The sequence below is a fragment of the Aulonocara stuartgranti genome, assembly GCF_965226115.1.
Source record: "Aulonocara stuartgranti genome assembly, chromosome: 15".
NCBI classification, from domain to species: Eukaryota; Metazoa; Chordata; class Actinopteri; order Cichliformes; family Cichlidae; genus Aulonocara; species Aulonocara stuartgranti.
In genome coordinates, this window is record NC_138951.1 from 8,921,098 (window position 1) to 8,944,443 (window position 23,346).

At 40.9% G+C, this 23,346-nt stretch overlaps 2 protein-coding genes and 1 long non-coding RNA gene across 5 annotated transcripts in view; 2 read left to right on the top strand and 1 right to left on the bottom strand.

Moving 5' to 3' along the window:
* Window positions 1–3,815, top strand: part of pinx1 (PIN2 (TERF1) interacting telomerase inhibitor 1) — a 21,468-nt gene extending 17,653 nt beyond the window's left edge. For all 3 annotated transcript variants that reach the window (XM_082504699.1, XM_082504700.1, XM_082504701.1), the window contains exon 7: window positions 2,218–3,815. In XM_082504699.1, the coding sequence (XP_082360825.1) occupies window positions 2,218–2,874 (657 nt within the window). In that variant the 3' untranslated portion in view covers window positions 2,875–3,815. The remainder of the gene's footprint in view (window positions 1–2,217) is intronic.
* The window catches only part of LOC309688758, a 23,660-nt gene extending 5,875 nt beyond the window's left edge, over window positions 1–17,785 (bottom strand). Inside the window, exons 1-2 of the long non-coding RNA XR_014271159.1 lie at window positions 17,589–17,785; window positions 16,741–16,887 (exon numbers count right to left, since the gene is read on the bottom strand). This is a non-coding gene — a long non-coding RNA (uncharacterized lncRNA). The remainder of the gene's footprint in view (window positions 1–16,740; window positions 16,888–17,588) is intronic.
* Window positions 7,172–10,481, top strand: sox7 (SRY-box transcription factor 7). The gene is made up of 3 exons (XM_082504698.1): window positions 7,172–7,398; window positions 7,481–7,797; window positions 8,749–10,481. Exons 2-3 carry the CDS (start codon window positions 7,566–7,568, stop codon window positions 9,738–9,740), a joined length of 1,224 nt encoding a protein of 407 aa, XP_082360824.1. The 5' UTR covers window positions 7,172–7,398; window positions 7,481–7,565; the 3' UTR covers window positions 9,741–10,481.
* Window positions 17,786–23,346: the final 5,561 nt, after the last annotated feature.

The following is a 23,346-nucleotide window of genomic DNA, read 5'->3' on the forward strand; positions in this document are numbered from 1 at the left end:
TTCACAGGCAGTTCTAAAGTGGCCCCCAGCCATCTTCCCAAATCCCAGTTACATGTTGTTTGGCGATGTCAGCTCAAAGCTCCATCTCCACTCTCCCAAGCAGAGAGGATGCCATTGTGCAGTAACGGGGAGTATAGATTTTCTCAGGGAAGTTGAAAAGTTTTGTATAATGGCACCTCACCTGAAGGGCCTCATTCCCCTTGTTAGAAGTTCTTTGTAGTCAGGGTGGAAAACTTTGTCCATTTGAACACCTGCGTTGTCATTTAGCCTCAGTCACGTTTTTTCATATCATCTGATTTCGTTGTTTTGTAGATGCGATTGTGTTATGTAACACTCTGATATCCTCACAGCAAAACATTCTCGTTCTGATAAAAATCTTGTTCATAAGTTGCAGCCTTTCTTGCTCTTCAGACATTTTTTACCACATGAATCGGTGTATCAGACCACAAAGACAATAGCGTTTCCCTTGATGAAACTATATTGACTATGAAAAGCCTTTTAGTTGGCTAAGACTAATTGCTTTTAGGGGCTCACTGAAGTCCTTGGTGACTGGTTTAAAGAAAGGGGAAAAAAAACACTTTTACATGCAGTAACATACAGCACATCATCCCTACACAAGACCAAAGCCACATCTAGTAACTTCACTCTACATTAAAGGCCTTTTTAAGTCCCAGAACATACATGCATTGTTTTACCCGAACATTAGTTAGCATATCTGCCTGAATCACTGCCGAGGGTCAGAGTAGTGTAATCATAATGTAAAAGCTTAAAGGCCAAAACCACGAGGTGACTCGACACAACAGTGTTTTCAATTTATCTCTAATCTGTAGGGTTTGAAAAATGCCATCTAATAATTCACCATCTCCGAGGTAATATGGAAAGGCTATATTGTTTGGTGTGATCCTCAAGAGGAGCTTCTGTATTCTTCTGAACAAATCATTATGCATTGAGTAGGCCATTAGGAAAATGAAGACAAATGGCTCACAGGGGTGAGGTGACAAATTGTTCATGCTGTGGAGTTAAAATCTGGAGTGTAGTTGTTCCTCACAGTTGTAAAGTTGTCCTCTTTTAATGTGGAGCCTAAAGGTCGGCAGAATGAGTCTTAACTGTCCTACTTTTTAACCTTTCCGATCAACGTGGGGACGATGACTGATGCGAGCACCTCTCACTTAATTTCAGAATTAAACTAATGATGCATCTTAGTGGCAGGCACATACAGGTGCACTACATCGCCAATGAGTCGGCTGAAGTTGTTTGAATCTTTTTGAAATACCACTGTGACATTTAGTAAACGCAAAAATCTACATTCACTTAGTCTTCTTATCGACAGTTTTTCCAACACCACAATACAGCGATTTAAAAAAATATTTATCATATGCTGGCATTGTTGGCTTAATTGGGTATAAGGTCTAGAATTTTTAAAGTCTTTACTTGTAAAACAAAGGTTAATAATAATAACGCAAAGCATGAGTTATTCTGTGCATTAATAAGTGTGCAACACGCATGATGCTGACAAAGAGCTTTGTACACACTTGTGCAACACACAAACATTTTGTTAGCGTGGAAGTGTTACATTGTGAGTGAAAAGACAAAGTTTGTCAAAGTAGACCACTGGAGACCACCAGGAAAACATTTGTAACAATAAACCTAAACAGACACTTAAATCACCCTCAGCCAGCTGATCAGTGACATTTTAAAGAAACGAACAAAGAGAAAGTGGCTAAAGCTACGCAGAGCCAGCCACGAGCTCGCAGCCTCAGTATGAGCAAAGGATCAATGTTAGGAGGGAAATTATGCAACAATTACAAAATAGAAGATGATTTTTGGACTGTTGAATTTAGAAACGTACTAGAAAATAATGGAAGTACCTGAAATTCTTTATTGTGAGCCATCACTGATGGGTGACTGTTTAAGAAGCTAACTGTGACAAACACCCACAGCTGGATTGATGGATTTATGAAGATTATTAATGACTGGGTGATAAATGTGGTTCAGTGCTTATTTTAAGGCTTTAACAACTATTGTTAAATTAGCATCCTGTTGTGTGCTCTTTCTTTTCACTCACTGAAGTCTGCCGTGGTAATTTTTACATGTTGATTGACGACCACTTAAGCCCCCCCTCGCTCTACCATTGGTTGTTGTCTTTATCTGTGTAGATTCTCAAAGTGATGCATCAAAGCCTGACTCTGCCTTCTTACTCGTGTCTTTGTGGTTTAGGAGAGCAACAGCAGTGACTCGCAGGGTGAGGCGGAGGATGGCGTGAATCCTGATCCTTCTGACCAGGACCCAGAAGCCATCACTAAGACTGTCACGAGTACTCTCACTATGCAGGAGTACTTTGCACAGCGTATGGCTCAGCTGAAAAAGGCTCGTGGGGCCCAGAATGCAGATACTCCTGAGACATCAAATGCATCTGAGGAAGTCGGTCTCAACCACAACAGCAATGATGATACAGAAGAGCCCAAAAAGAAGAAAAAGAAGAAGAAGAAAAAGGCTGCAGAAGAGCAGTGTAGCACACCCGCTGCAGTAGTGGACAAAGAGGATCAAGAGAAAGAACGTTCAAAGAAAAAGAGAAAAATGGCAGAAAGTGAAGAAGTAGTAAATGAAAACTGTAGCTCCACCTGTAGCACTGAGTGTGAAGAATTACAAACCAAGAAGAAAAAGCTTAAAAAACACAGTGAGCAAAGTGAGCTACTAAATGGACACGAGCCCGCAGAGGATGAAACGCTAGATTTAAATACAGTGCAGAAAAAGAAGAAGCAGCGCAGAGATGAGGTGGACAGTGTAGCAACAGAAGACGGGAAGGAAGAGCTGGTGGAAAAGAAATCCAAAAAGAAAAAGAAAAGGAAGCATCAAGAGCAGGGTTTACATTAGGGCAGGGTGACTCAGTACTGCACTATTCTCCTGACTCCTAAGGGGGTACTTGTATTATGAAATTAAATGCCTTGTATATACACACCATAATAATCTGTTAAAGCATCCATTGATGCTGGTTTTTTCTTATTATTATTCTTTAGATAGTGACTGTAGAAAAAACTGATAGGGAGTGTTTGTCACTGGAAAAAACCTTGAAGCAGCCTATAAAAAGCCTCAACCTTGCACTGGTGGCCTCTGGAACACACTGCTGTAGGAGGAGATAGTATGGACATCTTGCTGACAGTGAGATGAGAATAAAAACACCACTATCATGGCTCAACAGGAAATACAAACTAGGAAAAAGGTCTGGAGCTTCCCATAAAACCCCCAACATGTTTTACCACCAGTGTTCAAGTCAGAAGGGTACACCTGGACTAGCCATTTTCCTGTTTCCAATCTTTAGCAAAGTTAGCCTCATATTTACTGCTCAGATATTAAAGTGGGATAGACATACAGCTATGTTTAAAAATGTATTTAATATAGAGAGAAGTTGACATGACTGTCGTCTAATCCCTTTTTAAAATAAAAATAATATTTAGATGATACACGTGCTTCATTCTATGAATTCTCTTGCCCAATGAATTAAAATGAGTAGAATCGCCCACATTTCCTATGATAAAAATGCATTTTTTGGAAAATATAATTTTGTATATTACCATCTTATATGTAAATGCATTACTATTTGCCCATTTTCACAGTGGTTTATTTTTTTCCCACCACTTTTGATGCCCCTTTATTTTATTAAAGTGACTCAGACAGCTTCTGTCAGCTTTACAAAATGAAACGGAAACATGTTTTCTCTTTGATGTCACATGGCTGATGTACTTTGATAATGCTTTGGCAGATATATGAAATAATTCTTGACTATTGAGTTCTACAGAAGTGTTTTTTTTTTTTTTTTAAATAAATCCAAATGTCCATCACCCTTTGAATGTGTCCCTTTTTTTTTTCTCCATAGGTCAAGAGAAATGTTGTGCAAAAGTATTGAGACACCTCTGATTTCTTTGTTTTGCTTCCAATGAGTTAAACTCTTTTCTTCTTACTTTTTTAAGTGCTCTTGAGCAATAGTCCTCCAGGCAAAGCTTTTCTTTGGCTGCTCTTCCACTTGGTTTCAGTCCAATACAGTCTGACCATTTTCAGAGGATTGTATTTATTAGTGTATGTATAATGTGTATGTAAATTCACCCCCTCCCCTGGCCATTTATTAACCACTTATTACTGACCTATGAATCACTCAGCCATAAAAAAAAAACTTGCATGGTGAACCAGAGCTTCTACACATAAGATATAACTTGATAAAGAACCAATTTTGAATTGGATGATTACCGGCAGCTTGTGGTAAGAACATACTTTGTTCCCATTTCTTTAGTGGAATCTAATGAAAAATGACACTGTTTGACAAGCATAAAGTAATAGTTTTGTACCAACAAGGTGATTCCCTGAAAACCTGACATATCTGAGCATGGTGTGCAGTCTGTCCTTCAACATGTGAGAAAACTGGACAAGAAGTCTTTAAAAAAGAAAAAGAAAAGAAGGAACAACAGATAAACAGTAAAGACCTGAAAGATGCATCTGGCCCTTCATTTGATCCACACTGAAGTTGAAATGGTTTTACTGGAAGCGGCTGAAGTAAACCCAAGAACTGGACTGAAGATCAACTGCAACTTAGGGAATGATGAATCCAAATTAGAAAATTTTGGTCATCAAAATCAACTAATCTATGGAGGAGGTCAGGAGAGAGTGAGTGTAAAACCTATTAGAGCAGGCTTGGCCGGCTCCAGGCTTCGAGGGCTGGTGTCCTGCAGGTTTTAGAGCTCACCCTAGTTCTGCACACCTGAATCAAATGATTAGTTAATTACCAGGCTTCTGGAGAACTTCAAGAAATGTTGAGGAGGTAATTTAGCCATTTAAATCAGCTGTAATGGATCAAGGACATGTCTCAAACCTGCAGGACACTGGCCCTTGAGGCCTGGTTTGGACACCACTGTATTAGAGGCAACAGCTTCATTTTTTCAGCACGACAATGATCGCAAACCCACTGCCAATGCAGTAAAAGCATAACTGGATAGAAAACACACAGTGGAACTCTATCATTCATGGATTGGCCTCCCCAGGGCTCAACATCATTGAAGCAATGTGGGATTAAAACGCCAGATGGGTCAAGATTTTTGCACGGCACACTGTAAGAGCACTTAAAAAAAAACATTAAGAAAGAGATGAGGTAAAAAATCTGCTTGGTTGTAGAGATTTCAAAAAGTAAAAAGAAATTCACACACGTATATTCAAACACAGGTGGTTTCTGGAAGATTCACCTTTTCCACTTCAAATGTGACGCACAATGTTATGAAATCTTCCGAATATGACAGCTTAACAACTAGTCTGTCTTGTTCAGCAGTCGTCTGGTATGAGTCAAAGGAGGAAAAGGGAAACTAAGACGTCCAGTCTTGCACATGAAAACACTGTAGTATTCCTCGTCTCTATTTTAGGTTTTACGGAAACTTCTGAAAGTGAAGATGGTGATTGGTCATCCTGTGACGAAAAGACGTCCCGGGTATCTTTTCCTCTGCAATCAATAGCTGTGGATTATGCAATTCAGTTAGTTACCACACACAGAAACCACAATGAGTTTGTGGATAGATACAAAATAAAACTATCAAAGAGTAAATGGTTTTAGAAATGTAGATTTTTATTCCTCCTAAATTTCAGCAAGGGCACGGAGGTGTTCATTAAAAACAAACTATTTAACATTAACAGAATATGCCATGCAATTGTCCACTTACCTCCGTTTCCTCACTTATTTTGAAAGTAAAAGGATGATCTTGGGACGTGTAGCAGTAGGCCATGCATGACAGGTGACAAAGCTTTTACTTTTATAATAACACAATAGTCTATTAATAAATAGGTTTGGATATAGGCTCAATTTAAAAACATGCAGTCGTCTGGTATGGAGGCAGACCCCGCCAGGTATTCAGTAGCCACATGTCTTCTAGAGGGTGAACAGCAGGCTGATACAGCTCTCACCCACACAGCGGTTAATACCAGGAGCTATTAGTCATTTCAGTATCCCTCAACTTTGAGCGCTCATGTGTTTTAATTCCAAATTGCAAATGTGATGTTTAGCTCTTGATCTCGCACGTTCACTTTCCTTCCATGCTGACTTTCACTGGCACTTTGACTACACATCAATGTGTGACCCCTGTCAGACAGGCAAGAGGAAGTGTGGCGCTATATATCACCGATGTGCCTGCTCCACACACAATCTGTGGCTTCAGGTGCCGTATCCTGTTCCTGTGCACTGCAAGTTTCACACAAAGCTGACACTTCAGTTTGATGTGTAAGGAGCAGACACAGCCACCCAACCGAAAGATGCATATTGCAACTTAACATTGATGCCTGTGAACTCAACCTGCAAGGAAAAAAGAAGTGTTCCTCCAGTGTGTAGTCTGCATGCGTGATATAGATCAAGACGCTATCTGACCTGTGATCAGCGTCCGGACTTGACAAGTGTGTTTGTGAGAGAGTGGGAGCTGCTCCATGGCTGCAGCCCAAGAGTATCCTGTCAACAGGAACTCCAGGATTTGATATGCAGCCGCTTCTTGCCACAGGAGGAAACTGATTTGTTTGTAGTGTGTGTGTGTGTGTGTGATGTGGTCTCTTTACAGGTTCCAGAAATTAATCTACAGCCCCAACTTCAGAAAAAGACTCATCACGATTCTTTGTGGGAGCATGAGAAGATTAATTGTGAAAAAATCACTCAAAACTATTAAGGACTACAAAAACATGACCAAATTACTTTTCAAGGTACAGTAATTTAAATAAAATTGTTTTGTTTTCGTCCTCCCTCAGTTTTAAAAGGTATGTGTTCGTTTTACTTGTCACGCTGCTTGCTCTTGGAGTTCAGTGGAAATCTGGAAACACCAGTTAACCAGTTTAGTCTGGTGAGTAAAGCCTTGCGTAGACTGCAAAAGCAGGTTAGGTGTGTTTTCTATGAAGGTTTCCTTGTCAACTCGTAAAAACTCTAAAATTGCAAAACCCTCTTTTTCATCATTACACGTGAGCATTAATGCACCTGTAACAGGAAACAACAATGAGGTTTGCAAAGTATTTATTTTCCTGTGTGAAAATCCAGCTGATGATGATCAAACGGTGATCAATAGCTCGAAAGAATCATGAATTACTTTTATGAGTTGACCTATCTCTTAAATGGGATATCTGTCAGAGGATGAAAGTGCTGTTTTGTAGAGAGGCGAGTTTAAAGAGTTGGTAGTGTTGAAATGTTGCTCTCTCTCTCTCTCTTCCCTTCCACAGGGCGCAACTTACAATCAAGGAGGAGCCGAGAGTCCTGCGGGGTTTTTTTCTTGGAACCTGCTAGTCAAATATAAAGCGCTTCCTCCCATCCACCAGGAAAGACTGAACCATAACTCAGAAGAGGAGCCGCTGCCTGAGCACATCTGTGCTTTCTCCCAAATCCGTAGCGATCCAGTGAGTGAGTCAAGCAGCCGTGGAGTTTTAATTGTACTATTATTCTCATTATTATTATCATCACTTAAGCATGTCTGTGTAGTTTCTCGGTCGCTTAATTAGCCGACAGTGAGAACACAACTTCTCTGAGAGACGCGCATCGCAAGTTTGCAGAGGAGAGCGCGCAGATGGCTGCTCTCATCAGCGCGTACTCGTCGTGGCCGGAGTCCTTCGAGTGTCCTCCGGGAGACGGAGACGGAGCCGACGGGCATGGTCCTCACAGGAATGCCGGGGAAAAGGCGCCGGAGCCGCGGATCAGACGACCCATGAACGCGTTCATGGTTTGGGCCAAAGATGAGCGCAAACGGCTGGCGATTCAAAATCCTGACCTGCACAATGCCGAGCTCAGCAAAATGTTGGGTGAGGAAAAAAGTTATTTAAAGTTACGAGTTTTGTTATTATTATTATTATCATTATAATTATTATTTTTAAGCTACTTATTACACACTTCACTTCTACTTACTTTTCCTCTCTTAGGCCTCGGTTGTAGTAAAACACGTTTTAATACACGTATCCGGCAGTGCCAAATGAGCTGCTTTATTTAAAATGACATAAAAAAAAAACGTGTTAAAACTTTTTTAAAATGTAATTGGAATAAATTGCCCATTGTCTTTCTTAAAGTAAATGAAACTGCGCCGCAGTTAGAGCTGCCTTCAAAAGCGCATCGCCAGAATCCGCGTGTATTTAGTTTAGTTTAGTTTGCAGTAAATTCGTTAAGAGGCAGAAGACAGAAGCGGAGAAAAATTAGCGTTTTATTCTGCTTCTTAACAGCTTCTTAGATTATTGGTAAAGGTTAAACTTTAAATCTGGCACTTGCGGAAATCGGAAATAATCTGTGAGGCCCACATGTGTCTATTTTTGTATTTATCTTTAAAAACTGACGTTCGGCTTGAAAGCGGACATTTAATGCGTGTTGGTAAGTTTCTTAAATGTAATTCAGAGCTACAAAAGACGCAGAAAGTTGCGGTGAAATTAAACACTGATTTTATTTCTTGTTTATGATCACAAACCTGAGACGTTAATTTAGACTGCGATTTCTAAACAATGAGGTTTAATTTTTCCGTAGCCTGCCAACGTTTCTAATTGCCTTATTTTCAGAACTGGATATTTTGCTTGTGAATTAAAAGAAATGTGATTCTGTAACTTAAAAATAATTTTTTTTGCAGTTATTTATAAATTGTTTGTAAGTTAAAAGATGCTGATTTATTTTATAATAATAAAGACTGCTAAACTAGTGCATATATATTGCATTTTATAACTTGTTGAACCATATTCAGATTGAGATTTTTTTTCTTCTTCCTCTGCATTCAGGCAAGTCATGGAAGGCCCTCACTCCCCCTCAGAAGAGGCCCTATGTTGAGGAAGCAGAGAGGCTTCGGGTGCAGCACATGCAGGACTACCCCAACTACAAGTACCGGCCTCGCCGGAAGAAACAGCTGAAACGCATCTGCAAGCGAGTCGACCCCGGGTTCCTCCTGAGCGGGCTGGCTCCTGACCACAGCACTCTGCCAGATCAACGAGCCCTCTGCCACCCCTTCGACAAAGACGAGGGCAGCCCTAATGGAGCCGTCACCAGCTTTTCCAGCTCCAGCCCTGCTCTGCCCAGCGTCAGAAGCTTCAGAGACCCGGCTGGCTCCAACAGCAGCTTCGACACCTACCCTTACGGCCTGCCCACCCCTCCTGAGATGTCCCCGTTAGATGCAGTGGACCACGAGCAAATACCCCCCTCTTATTACTCAACATCTAGTAGCTCCTCTGTTTCCTGTTCTTCCTCAGTCTCCTGTCCAGACGAGCACCACCAGAATCAGACACACATGGGCAGCCCGCCCCCTTACCACTCTGATTACACTCACGCCCAGATTCACTGTGGGGGCTCACACTTAGGTCACATCTCTCACATGTCCCAAACTGGTGGTGGCAGTGGACTGATCCCTGGCCCACCCCTGTCTTTTTACAGCTCCCCACCTTTCCCCCAGATTCACCACGGGGTCCACCAGGGCCACCTGGGTCAGCTGTCCCCCCCACCAGAGACACAAGGTCACCTGGAGACTCTAGACCAGCTGAGCCAAGCTGAGCTTCTCGGTGAAGTGGACCGCAATGAGTTTGACCAGTACCTGAACTCTACCGCGAGCGGCTTCCACCCGGAGCAGGGCAGCGGCATGACCGTTACAGGACACATCCAGGTGGCATCTGCCACCACCACTTCTGCCACTACGTGTCCCAGCAGCTCCACAGAAACCAGCCTCATTTCCGTGCTAGCAGACGCGACGGCGGCCTACTACAACAACTATGGCATCTCGTAAGCGTGGTCACAACTCCTATTGAATGCGTGACTGATCAAAGACACTACAAAGGTTGAAGAAATTTAGGACGATGTTGCACTTGGGTGCTGATAAAAGGGAAACCCTTAGCATCTAAGGGCAAATGAATCCAACCATGATTAAAAACTGAACTGATTACAGAGCAATATGATTGTCTGGAGCCAGGGAAAGAACAAAGAGCAATTGGAGGACTGTGAAGAGAAGGAGATGGACACCTCAGGGATGCAGACACAAAACACTTACAGTATGCCACCTCCAGTTGTCATGAAATCTCTAAACCAGTAAAACAGTCGGAAAAAAAAGAAAGACAAAAGACTTGTTTGTCCACTTGTAAATGTCACCAGTTACTGTTGCCAGCGAGTCATGTACAGATGCTATTTAGAAGCTAATTTAAGTCCTTTGATGTTTTGCATAAATGCTAACTGTAATGCTCTTATCAGCGCTTTCCATTCGAATGTTTGTATCATGTTCCTGCTCTCATTAGTTTGGGAGTCTTACCTCAGTAGTTGTAATTGAATGAGGTTTTAGTTTGGACATTTCTTATGCAATTTAACAAAGTGATGTATATGATGATGACAGAAAGGCGTTTATACTTCTTCTCAAGTACTTAATAATATATAATCGACCTCTACAATGAAAAATAATAATGCTAACTGTAACTGTATGCTGATTTAGGTTTGTGAAAGACAATAATTTAAAAATAAAGGTCAATTTTTATATTAAGGCATTTGCTGCTTGGATAATGAGCCTGCAGATTTTTAAAAGGCACAATTTTGAGCATCTCTTATAAACAGGAGATTCATATCTGACCTGGGGAAGGTAAGTTCAGGCAGTGCTAGTTAAGTCCTAATAAATACATTTAGATTTCTAAATAAAATAAAAACTGAGGATAGCAGGAGTCCTGCTAGTCTCCATGAACAAATCGGGGAGGCGGGGGGAGAAAGATCACATCCATCTTTGAATTGAGTGTCACACCGTGTATTCTTCTATTTCAGGCTCTGTCTAGCTGTGAGAGGCCCATTCTACACACCCACTCCCCTGCTGGCTTTTTCCACCCTACATCATCTTTCTCCATCCGTCTCCTCTCGCTTTCATTTCATCCCGGTTCAGAGGATTAGTGTAAAACAGGCACATTCGTCGGCGCCCGCCTCCATCTCAACCATCCTTTGTTTTCCTATAGTCTTATTCTGGGTGCCATTCTTCGGCACGCTGGACCCCCCCCCTTCTACACCCACCCCCTCACCCCACGTTATATCTTGCTGATGCAGACCTTTCGTAATCTGTGGAAAAAATAAGTTAAAAAAATTACTGTTTTACCTCCCCCCCACCTCCAAACTCTCCATTCCTCCCCTTCTCAACCTCTCTGTTCTCTTGAATTTTTCTTTTTTCGATAAAAGGAATTCAGGGGGCTTTTGACAAATCCTGGAGTCTGGCTGGTCTTCCTGCATTTTTTGGGAATGGTTGAGTCGTGCTTCTTGTAAAGAGGATGTGGCGGAGGAGCGGTGTTTCCTGACTGATAAGGGAAAAGCCTCTCTCCGTCAGGATGTTTGGGCCTGGCTGGGCCCTGCATTAAAGAGTCAGAGTGAGGGAAGGGAACCCGCTGTTCAGCAGCGGGAGGAAACGGTGCCGTGTTGATTAGCATCTTACTTACCCGTCTTTACTTATCCACTATTTTTCGGGGAAAGTCTCTGTCAACCTGGCCTATTGTACCTTGACCACAAATATAAAGACACATCACACAAACATACACAATAATGAGCTTAAAGCAGGCTTGTTATCCTGAAACAACAGTTGTAGTGAGCACACACACTAACTCTGACCCCTATAGTTACCCACAGTCAACCACAATTGTGTATTTTCTGACACAGCTCATGGCAGATGTGATAAAACGCGCCAGAATGACAACATTCATCATATACTCGTCTTTGCAGCCAGCTGGTATTGGTGTTCATTTCTCTGAGGTTACATCATTACCCTCTGTAGCTGCAGGGTTTAAAACTCTGTGGAGGGTCAATATGCACGCAACCATATTCTGATTGTCGGACGGGTGGTGCCCCAGGCATTTAAGGTGAGAAGGGAATCGCTGATGGGGCATCAGCCTCACAAGTGTCAAGGTCAGCTCAGGGTGCTAGTGCAGACTCCCTTGGTAAAGATGACCAGCAATGTCTCAACAATCAAATCCACCACCTCAGGGTAGGACGCCGTGACAAGGACAAAAATGCAAGCATCAACCGAGTATCATCTGACATAAATTACAGAACAAAGCAGAAGTTTGTTCAGAATGAAGGAGGCTGTTTTTTTTCAGTGGTAGTAGATTTCAGCAACAGCTAAAGGGCCTAATAATATACACACATAAATATACATGAAGTAGTTTTCCTAAATTACAGACACAGTCCTGGCTTTTTATTATTATACAATACATTTTTCTAATTAATATTTTTTTCTCAATAGTTTATTTAGCTGTTATCATTTAAAACAGGAATGTCAAACTCATTTTACATTGTAGGTCATGTACAGCCAACTTTGATCTTAAGTGAGCCAGAGCAGTAAAACTCCTGTTTCTGTCAGTGCAGAGAAGTTTAACTAAACGTTTAATCATTGAGGTATTTTAATTCAAGAAAAAGAACAACAATTTCAAGAAAAACATCTGTCTTTTTCCACATGATAAAGAAGTGCTGCTTTGGGCTTAACTTGTAAGAAATACATGTGTAAAATTACTCTCCAGCAGTTATAAAACAAAAACTGTTTTTTATTTGACAGAATGTGCCCTTTTTGGGGTTTTTTTTCCTTGTGAACCCACTGCATAAATAATACATTTCTATAGTAAATGGTGAAAAAAACATGAACTCCCCATCATTTAATTGATTATCTGTTACTTTCACTTTGGAGTAGGACGAGTGGAAATAAAAGAGGTATCAAAGCAGACACAGATAAAGTCTAAAATATATTCCCTCCTTCAAAATTTCCAGAACTGTCCAGTGGACCAGTTTGGTGTCTTCGGTGGGCCAATTCTGGGCCCCAGGCCTTATGTTTGACACCCCTAATTTATAGGTTCAGCTTATTTGAATTTTCATAAATTGAGAGATACATAGCTTCCATTTATGAAAGTGGTTTAAACCAACAAGTTCAAACTCCACACATATGCAAATAACCGTGCTAAAATTACATTCCAAGCCATGCTGTTTTTGACTAACACATGCAGCCAGGTAATAAATAGCAATTTTTTTTAATCTCAAACTCATCTCCACTGCCAAACTATTGCACACCAATTGGTTTGAATTTTGCATTGATAATGAAGTGATTGGCATGCCAGCGTCACTCCTGTGAAATGCCCACAGGAGCTACATAATTTGGATTGTTTGCTGAGATTTGTGGATTCTGCGATTTTAAGGCTCTGGGAAGTTACGGGAAACACTCAGTTTGTCATCTTCAATTTTTGTCCTTGCTCGAAGTTGACTCATCAGCACTCTAAACCTTTAGTCAGAGCCATCTGCTGAAATCCAAAGACGGCCATTGCTGTTTTCCCAACTGCAATAAATCATCAAGAACGGAAAGACAAAATGACGTGTCAACCAGCGGTGGTGAACCATGTAAATTTTAGATTTAATGCACACATGCGCAGTTAAGTTTTTTCTCTTACAGCTGATTTCTCCACCCCGGCTGAGTTTAATAATACCTTTAATTTGGTTAATTTTATTTTTGACACATGTGCAGGATCACAAATTTACAATTTCAATGATTTTAAGGATACAGACTGAACAAACAAAAAAGGCTCCTCTTGTTTTTTCTCTCTGATTGCTGGCTGGCTCAGCTCCAGTCTCAGGTCAAGCCCATGGAATGAGTCTGTCAGGTAGTCTGTTATGTTTCCTATTTCCTCCTCTGCCGTCATGTCACTTCCCTAGGCAAACAAACAACTCACTGGTCCAATGCAACACTAACTGTCAAGGTAACAGAGAAAAGCTTGGTGTGGGTGGACGGAGCCCAGAGCTTTCGCAGCTGTGTAAAGTATTATCCATCTGCTGGGACCGAGGTGATCAGTGATCACTTTGGATATTGTGTCCTCTGGAGGAACTGAGGAGGCTGTCTGTCTGGTTGGACTAAAGTGTAGCTAGAGAGGGAGCGTCCAGTATCGTCATATTTGGATGATGAACATTTGCGCTATATGACGTTGTTAGCATTAACTATAGGCCAAGAGGATGTGGCTGATTTGTTTTACGTGACTAAGGCATACCATGGAGACTAAGACGCTGTTTAAACCTACGTCCTGTGTAAAAATATAGTGCAAAAATATAGTGCATTTGAATTATCTAGCTGCTCCTGCTGAATGCTGTGTGATCACAAGTGACCTCTCCTTAAAATAGATTTCGCTTTTGCTGCTCAATGGAGCAAACTTATTGTTCCGAGCAATTCTGATGGAATTTTCCCGCAAAGCTTTGCGAGCACACAAAACAGCAAACCCATTACAACGTCGTCGTCATCGTCAGCGGTAAATGCACTGAACTTTCCACCAAATTAAACTACTCTATGTGACGGATAAAGACACATTTACATCAGCAAACGCTAAATGTTGTTGGAGTGCATTTCCAGTTGGAGTGTGTTACAGCAGCATTATAACCTGTTTACAATTTGTACTTGGCCCCGGATCTGGCCAAAGGAGGAAAAAGAAGGGAAAACACACACACACACACAAACAAACACACACACACATCTCACAGCAAGGGATTATGGGTGCAGCTATTCTTCATCTCATTGTGGCTCAACAACAGGCAGAGTGTGGGGTGGCAGGCAGGCGTGTACGTCGCCGGACGAAGAATGGACCAGACTCGTCGAGGGACAGGTGCCATGTGGCAGAGGATGTGCGGGGACACAGATGGGGACCCCTGGAAAACTTGGGGGACTGAACGAGCAGCCAAGGGCCTCCCACCCGTACCTGTGCTGTGAATGCTGCAGCTGAACGGGATCCGGCACCTGTTCTAAGCAGATACAGACGACCAGCAAAAGCACAGAGGGAGGCCAGCACATGGCTGCCAACCCGGGGAAGGAGAAGGCTAGATTTCCATTTACCCATAAGCACGGCCTGATTACCAAATCAGCACAGGCGGTAAAGCTTGCGCGCTACTGCAGAATGTACAAAAAAGGGACTGAAAAATCGTTTTTTTCTCCTCTGTGCATTTCAGTAAACTTTTATGAGCGCTTTCAAAATGTTTATTTAATATCTCAAAGCAGAAACAGCACAGAGAAATAAAAAGGTATGAAAACTTATGTATACTACTACAGATGGATTTTTTTTTTTCCTAACATGAGGTTTGCAAAAATGCAGAGCGTGTCCTATTTTTGCAGCCTGGCCTGCATTGGTGCCTCTCTCTCTACTAGCATGGCTTGCACTGGTCTATAGCACGTATGCTGCAGCGCTATCTGGCTTGTTTTTGACTGCTGCAGATTTTCCCTGGGGTGGTATAACTCTTCACCTAAATGTGGAGGAGGATGTTCCTATTGTGCTTCCTAATTGCAATGTGGTTGTTCCATTTAAGAGATAGAACATACGGTACTTATCTGTTGTGTGTGTGAACTGAAACCGTGTGTGGGAATAAACGGGGCGACGTTACCTGTGCTGATCCATGTTTTCATTGTGCTAGTTACAATATGGATTGCAATGCTTAATTTTTTGACAGCTATTCTTAATTGATACTCGTGATATCCAGGTAAATGGCTAATTTCTAATTTGGAAACCCTAGAAATTGGTTGCATATATTTTTATGGTTCTGTTTTCCCTTTATACACAGTTATGTAAAAAAAATATATATATACAATAATATAAAGGGCTGTCCAAACATAGGAACATAGCTCTTTTTAAGTGAAAGGGCAGCATGCCTTTGAGCTTAAATCATGCCCCATCTTTTCCATTTTAGGAGGCCCACATACTCCATTTGTAGCTTTGGTTGTGTTCTCTTGCGCTAACAGAGTTTACTCAGCATGCATCCTGAAAAGCAGACGCAGTAATGATTTAGATGAGTGATGTTATAAGTTCAGCAGTGTGAGAGAGCCCCTTTTAACAGCTACTGGAGAGGCTAGACAAAGCAAACCAGCAGGCTGTCTGATGACAGCTAGTGAGACACGAGGACAGCCATTAAGGTTTGATGTTTCAGCACTTATCATTCATAAGATGCATGCAGTTACATTATAGCAGTGGTTACAATGTAACAATCAAAAAATTTAAAGGCATTTTGCGCTGTTTTAATGATGAATGTGTGCAAAAAAAGAAAATATAGTAAAAAAAAAAAGAAGTAAAATATGGTATCTGGTGAGGGTCTTGTAATTATTCTGTTAAGTCTGGGCTTATTTTCCAACAAAAGGAAGACACCACAAAATATTAAAAATAAAAGCCATGTTTAAAACTACCAGGATAATCCTATAAAGAAGTTCCACTATCGCCATCAGACTTCCCAGATTCCCACACTGGATTAGGATATAAGTACTCAACAGTATAAATCACTGTCAATGCACTACCACAAAAAAGAGTTCTTACTCTTTAAAATTAATCAAGAAACTTGTGTATTTCATGTGTCTAAAGCTCTATCAAGCACATACATTTTGCATTCAAGAGAAATAGTTTGCAACCCTGCAGCACAACCTATGGACTTGATGATTCTGGATTAAATGGATTAAAATTTTCAGTAGCAAAAAAACCCCCCAAAACTGGTCAGTTGCATCTATAATATTCTTTACTATCATCGAAATCATAAAATGTGCCAAATCTACATCTCTGGAATCATATTTAAAGTCTCCTTCGCCCAAGGCCTGGAAAGCTTTGTCTCGCGTGGCTGATCAATGATGCAAGTTCCTGTACACAGGAACAACAAGCATCGCTGTATCGCTGCTTATTCAGAGATGAAGTACGTCATTTCTGACACACAGCATTTCCCGTGCCTTGATGTGTGCTGTTTACGCTCAAAATTTCTGGGTAAGACTGCTTGTGACTGACCTTGGCAGAGGGTAAGTCTGGCATAATTTCCATCCTCGCTCCCATTCCTCTGACTTTACTCTATGGCTTTAATATTCGGGATGTTGTTGATGTCTGAGCTTGAAGGAATCCCTTCCTGCTGGATGCTCGGCCCTGTTTCCTTAAAGACTCAACATCAAAAATGACACACATGGAAATGAGTCACACAGTTGTCCCAGGAGTTCAGACACTTGAGCTAAAGTACCATGTTGACAGGTTCAAAACAGGATATGAGCTGGATGGGTCTATGTTTATTACAGATGGCAGAATACTTAAAGAGCAGTGATAGCTGAAAGCTCTGATAAGCAAATTAAGCAGCTAGAGTCACGTACCCACTATGAGCTACAAGTGCCCACACAAAGGCTGGACTGGAAGTCACAAACCATTAAGGCTAATAGTCTTACAGTAACTTACACTATAGTTCAGTTTTTTGTTTTGTTTTTTCCAATGCAGAAGTAACTCTGTTACCGAGCTTGGCATGCAAACTGGCAGCAGGCTCCTTGGACACTTAAAATGTTTCTCAGTTCCTTAACAACACAGAAAAGCAACAAACGTTTGCAAATATTTATATCTAGTTTTTGCAGAATCACAGCTCTTTTATGCACATTGCACACACTTTAATATCACACCATTTACACTCAGAAGGGGCAGAATTCCCAAAGGGTTAGGAGCTTTGATAAAAAGGACTAAATAATTGTAGCCCATGGCAATCTTAAATAAATAAATTTACAAATTAGTTGGACCATAGTTTTGCAGACAAAAATAACGAGAGTGCACAAATTACGGTGAGTAACAGCTAAATGGATGAGGCGGCTATTAATAACGGTTACCTTTTCTGCCCAGCTACTGTCATGTCATTGCATTATATTCATCCAACACAGCCAGCGAATACAAAACTCAGTTCATTTTCCCCCTCTACCAATTTAGTGGCTCTTCAGTTTTAATGCTAATTGTTTGCATTGCAGCGAGTTGGACCACAGCACACTCCCCCTTGTGAAAAATAAATTGCCCTTCTTTTGAAACAAATAGCAACCTTCTATCTGCTTAGCTTCTGTCCTTCCCATTGAGGAAATCCAAATAAAAAACGACCTACCTGCTAATTTACAGAGACGTTTAGGCGTCCAATCGAAGTGTAGTTTTGTCGGCGTCAGCCTCTAGCGGACATGTGAGGTACTGCAGGCTTAAGCCATTTGCTCATCCCAGCACTACGAAGCCCCGGCTACGTGTGTTTATGTCTATCCTGTGGGTTATGCTGCAGTTTATATTCGTTTATGGTAGATTATATTCCCTTGTTCGGGAGAACAACGGGTTTGTGTTTAGGTTTGCTTACACAAGAACAGCGTTATTTTAGAGGAGACGTCAGTTTCCTGTAGCTGCGTCTGCCCTAATCATCTTATAAAGCAAGAGAGGTAAATCATCAACGCTCCCGCCATTGTTAGATTCATATTACGCGTTTTGTGTTAACATTCAAACATTTATAACTGAAAGTTGTGGCATTAGGCAGTATGCTTTTATGATTCATATGAGACTGCGAGTGTACAGCACGTAGTTGTCAGGATGGCCGAGCGGTCTAAGGCGCTGCGTTCAGGTCGCAGTCTCCCCTGGAGGCGTGGGTTCGAATCCCACTTCTGACATCATTCCTTTTTTCGCAAACTTCGTGCCCTACAATGTTAAAAACAAGGTAGGGTATTTTCTCCTCCCAGTCTCTGTGGTCTGAGTTTTTCACACTAACCTTTTAGCACAGTGTAACATGGTTTTTCATCACAGTATAGCTTTAAATTAGAAAAGCTGAACAACCATATTTGTAACTATTCTCAAAACAGTGTTATGTATTTTTTTTTTTAAAAACAGTCAAAGTTTAGATTAGGAAAGTAGTGGGGATTACATTTCCTGTGTATGGAATCCAACATTCAATAGAAGGCAGGCTCAACGTGCTAAACCTGTTATTTATGCTTGTATCTGGGTTCATATGCGGTAATACAGCATATTTAATAGTGAAGTGAGTTTTCACACAACCTTTGGTACAAATTTTAAATCCTGGGTTTAAGATGAGGATCCAGGGTTTAAGGGAAGGCCCTTCGTGGACCGAGGGTTTTTAAAATTGTTACTCAACAGGCTGTGCAATCGCACATTAATGCCACAATGGGGTTGTTTTAGAGGTAACTCGGTATAGGAACAGGTATGGCTTTCTATGAATCTTACTGAAGGATTCCTCCTCTTAAAATTCAATTAATATTTAAATAGATTGTCTATTCCTTTGTGAGATTTTTGCTGACTTACTTTTTCTTGTAAGTTTGTAATTCCAGATATCAAAGTGTGTATATTGCTATAAATGTAATAGCACACAAAGGAGGGTTATCATTGGCTTTAACTTTTTCTTTCATGAATCCAAAAGCTATTAGAACCACTGATTGATTTGTAGCATATGGTCATTTGGCTCAACAATTTATGGTTAATAAAGGAGCAGGTCTTGTACCCTTAAGACAAAGTAGTAGATAGTCAGTTTATCCTAAAAGGCTAAATAGCTTAGCAAATAAAAAGATAGGGCCACAGCTTGGTTTAATCATGCAAAAAGAAGAAGGTGTTTGAGTACTTTTAGCTGTCACTAATAGGATTCATTCCTAACAGGCTGACTGCTCTAAAAATAGTGACTTTTTCCCCCTTTTTGCTCCAAATAGAAATGTTATGTGAGGACATTTGCTGCACATGTATCCCAACACAGTGACACAAACATATAAGCACGCTTATACACCACTTCAGTGCTTCACTGCACAATACAGCACATGTAAATACAATGAACTACATATTAAACATTTCATGTAAAAGCAAATCCATCATCATTATTGTTTTATACCCTTAGGACTTAGGACTTAGGCAAATGAATATTTTGCTTATCTTAACATTTACACCTGGAGAGAGCTCGTAGGGTTAATGTGCAAGGTCAGGTCAGGTGACTTAGGGCGATTTAGGGCGTCTTCCAGTACTTTCACAGGTTGAAGGCAGAGGTTGTTGGGCAGCTTTTATATTAGCATGTGGAAAGATTTTCCATTTGTGTTTTTAAGTTAAGATAGTATAGACATGCAAACTGGTTGGTTGGTTTGCCTTAGAAACACCATTCTAAATCTAGTAGTATTTAAGTTGCCAGCATTTGTGGTTGCTGTATGGATTGTTGGCTTTTCCACTCTATAAGCCAGAAGAATCAGTGAATCCAAAATGAATCCAGTTTCTTGACAGTGTGACCATGTGTGACCACTGATGTACCTTTTAAGTGAGAGTGTTTATCCCATCTTATAGGCAACCTTTGATTTAAACGTCTAAGCCTCACCCTTTAACTGGAGCCATGTATCGGTGCTTCACCTTCCTCTACGTATGCTTCATTAAGACTGTGACTTAATATAGCAGGAGTCCTGGTGCACAGCAGGTTGCACACTAATTAGGCCTGACATTTTAACTGCAGCCAGGAGGGGGGGAGTGCTAAGCCTGAGCATCACTGCACACGTGCAAGCTTGAAGGATGATGTGCTTCGGGGAGTCCTGCTGTGACTATGATCCACACTACGTCCGCATGCAGTGGAGGCTGCAAACCTAATTTGAGTCATTTTAAAGTCCATTTAATGTGGACTAAAAGTTCTTAGAAACCTCCATCAGGCTGGCAGAGCATGCCTGACAGAAGTTGATTAAGGAGAGGACTCTCCCTAGGAAAGCCCACGATTAAAATATTAGCCTCAGTTAGCTTCTGAGTCACTCCTTCCCCTCATGACTCAGTAGGGGATGTGGAGGGGAGGTCTTTCTCTTATTTTCTTCTGTGAGTCAGGATATAATGAAATGGTCACCTCCACCCCACTGTGAGCTGTCAAGCTTGTTAAGACTAAGAGCAGATGGTGTAAAGGGTCACCCCGTGGATGTGCGTGTAGTCTTCACAGGTGCTCATGTGACTAAGCACTTCTTGATTCTCCCCACATCATAAGGACAGGGAGGGACTGGTATGCCGTCTGTGAGCCCCTGATAAGGAGAGACTGCCGTGCATCCTGTGGCGGTTTCCTTGTCCTTGAAAAGATTGATCTGACCCAGAAGGATATTTAGACTAGAAAGGTGCATTTTTTTTAAATTAGCGTCACACGCTGTGGAGCACATACAACAAGGTGGAACATATGCTGAAATGTTTTGAGCCTTGTGACTGTTTTACATGCACCGCCACAGCAATCTGTCAGAGGAGACTGTGCCAGCCTGCCAGTCTGGGATGAAGTAGGCTAATTAGGGGGGCAGTTCCTGTAGTATTTCTATGACATGGCCCCAGAAAATAAATGGGAAATTTAAATGCTGCCATTTACAATGACACGACCCATGAGACAATTCTTTCTGCTGGCCATCATGTCTTAATTGCTTTGTAGGGAGGTACCAATGAATACATATCATGAGACAGCAATTAGAAGAGTAGGTGTGAAACAGGTGATGTTCAGCCGGTAAATCATTTGAAAACCTGCAAAACCTGGTGGATATCCTTACATATTTTAAACAATATGTCAGAGCGATACAGTCATGGTAAAGGTAAACACCCTCTTTAAATTATAAGGTTTTACATATAAGGAACATTCAGCTGTTTGCTAATACGATGCTAAAGAGGAGACACATCAGCAATGATTTTACAGAAGCAATTGTTGGTGACCATCAAACTGGGAAGGATTATAAGGATATGTCCGATATGTCCAAAAAAAAAAAAAATTCAAGTCCAAACAGTGAGAAAGATTATTAACAGATTGAAAACAGAAAGAGAGCTGCCAGTCTTCCCAGGAGTGAACTTCCTGGCATTCATCCCAAGGTCAGACAACGCAGTACTCAGAGATAATTTAAAAAAATGGGTGGATGAAACCAAAGTGGAGATGTTTAGTCATAAGGTACAAAAACCCAACAAATAAATGCTTCAGATTCTCATAATAAGAATCTGAAGCTAATAATAGGCTGACTTCAAACTAAATCACAGTGAGATTAAGTTACAAGTCCAATCAAATCATCTTTTTGGAGGTCTATCTTTAGTTCTGTTACAGTAACACAATTACTTTCAAAGCACTACAAGAAAGGGTTGAATATAATAATATTTTTTTCATTGTTTTTTACACAGCCATATATACTAAGGTATATTAAGAAATTGTATCAGACTATGAACTCATCTGTAAAACTAAAGTATTAGCGTACTAGAGTCAAATGTAAGGCCATCTGTCAGACAGCAAACTGAGTCATGCAACAGGACAATGATTCCAAAGACACAAATCTACAACAGGACGGCTGAAAAAGACAAGAATCCAGGTGTTGCAGTGACCCAATCAAAATCCAGCCCACAATGTGCTTGTGGTGTGGCCGTAAGACAGCTCTGCATAAACTGACGTTTAAAGACCTCTGAAGTGATGTTGTAAAGAGGGGTGGGCCAAAACTCCTCGACAACAATGTGAGAGATAAAGTCAAACAGAAAACAATCAATACAAGTTAATACCTCTCAAGGCGGTTCTATAAGCGACTGAATCAAAAGGTAGACTTAGCATTTCACTCACTGCTTCTGCTTTTTCATGGAATTTTGTTTTTTTTAAAAAATGGACTCGGTGTAATATGTCGTGTTTTGTATATTTTTTATTGCATTGTTAATCTGTGATATTTAAAACCTTAGAATTGATGATGATCATGTACTTTCTTTTTGCCGAGACTGTATATTTAAATTGTGAGCACAGCAGACTACAATAAAGACTGAAACATGAAAAGATAAACAGGCAGGTTTTGTGCTCCTGAGAAAGACAAAAAGAGGCGCTCATGCTTGCTGATGATCAGTTAATTGAGTGATCATGAACGTGTAGTTGCTACTTACCCTCCTAACCCCCATGGAAGCAGTATGGGTGGACTTTGTTTTTCACACGCTGCTTCAGTATTTTTGTTACATACGTAATGACAGGATGTGTTGTTTCTCATCTGCCATGGACCCGATTATATAAAAGACCAAAAATTTGGTTTTGACAGTGATGGGTCTGAGATGGTTTTTCTTGTCTCCACTGTCACTGTGACAAATAATAAGAAAACCTGAGTAACAAGACCAGGCAATGTCGTTGAAAGCTATTCTGGGCATTAAGGAAGCAATAAGAGGAAAAGGAAGATGAAAAACAAAATAGAAAAATGCTTCAGAGCTCTGTCATGAGCCAATTCAGCTCATATATCTATCTATCGCTCTCTCTCTTCCTCTATACACACACACACACACACACACACACACACACACACACACACACACACACACATATATATATATATATATGTGTGTGTGTGTGTGTGTGTGTGTGTGTGTGTGTGTGTGTGTGCAGTCCCTATCTTGAGTGAAAACAAGGGTTTGCTATGAAGGTAAAACAGGGTATCGTGCTTAGTCATTGAATTTTACTGAGCCAGGAGTTGCTTTCTAAGTGTTTAACTTAGGGTGTTTAAGATAAGATAAGATAAGATAAGATAGAACTTTATTAATCCCTCGGGTGGGTTCCTCTGGGAAATTCGATTTCCAAAAAAGCACAGCACCGACAGAAGTTACAGAGTTATACACACACACATATATATAAAT

Bases quoted from the DNA above. Each gene is read 5' to 3' on its own strand.
- sox7 (XM_082504698.1), top strand. From the start codon at position 7,566: ATGGCTGCTCTCATCAGCGCGTACTCGTCGTGGCCGGAGTCCTTCGAG. The intron at 7,798-8,748 runs GTGAGGAAAAAA...CTCTGCATTCAG, and splicing joins CGAGCTCAGCAAAATGTTGG to GCAAGTCATGGAAGGCCCTC.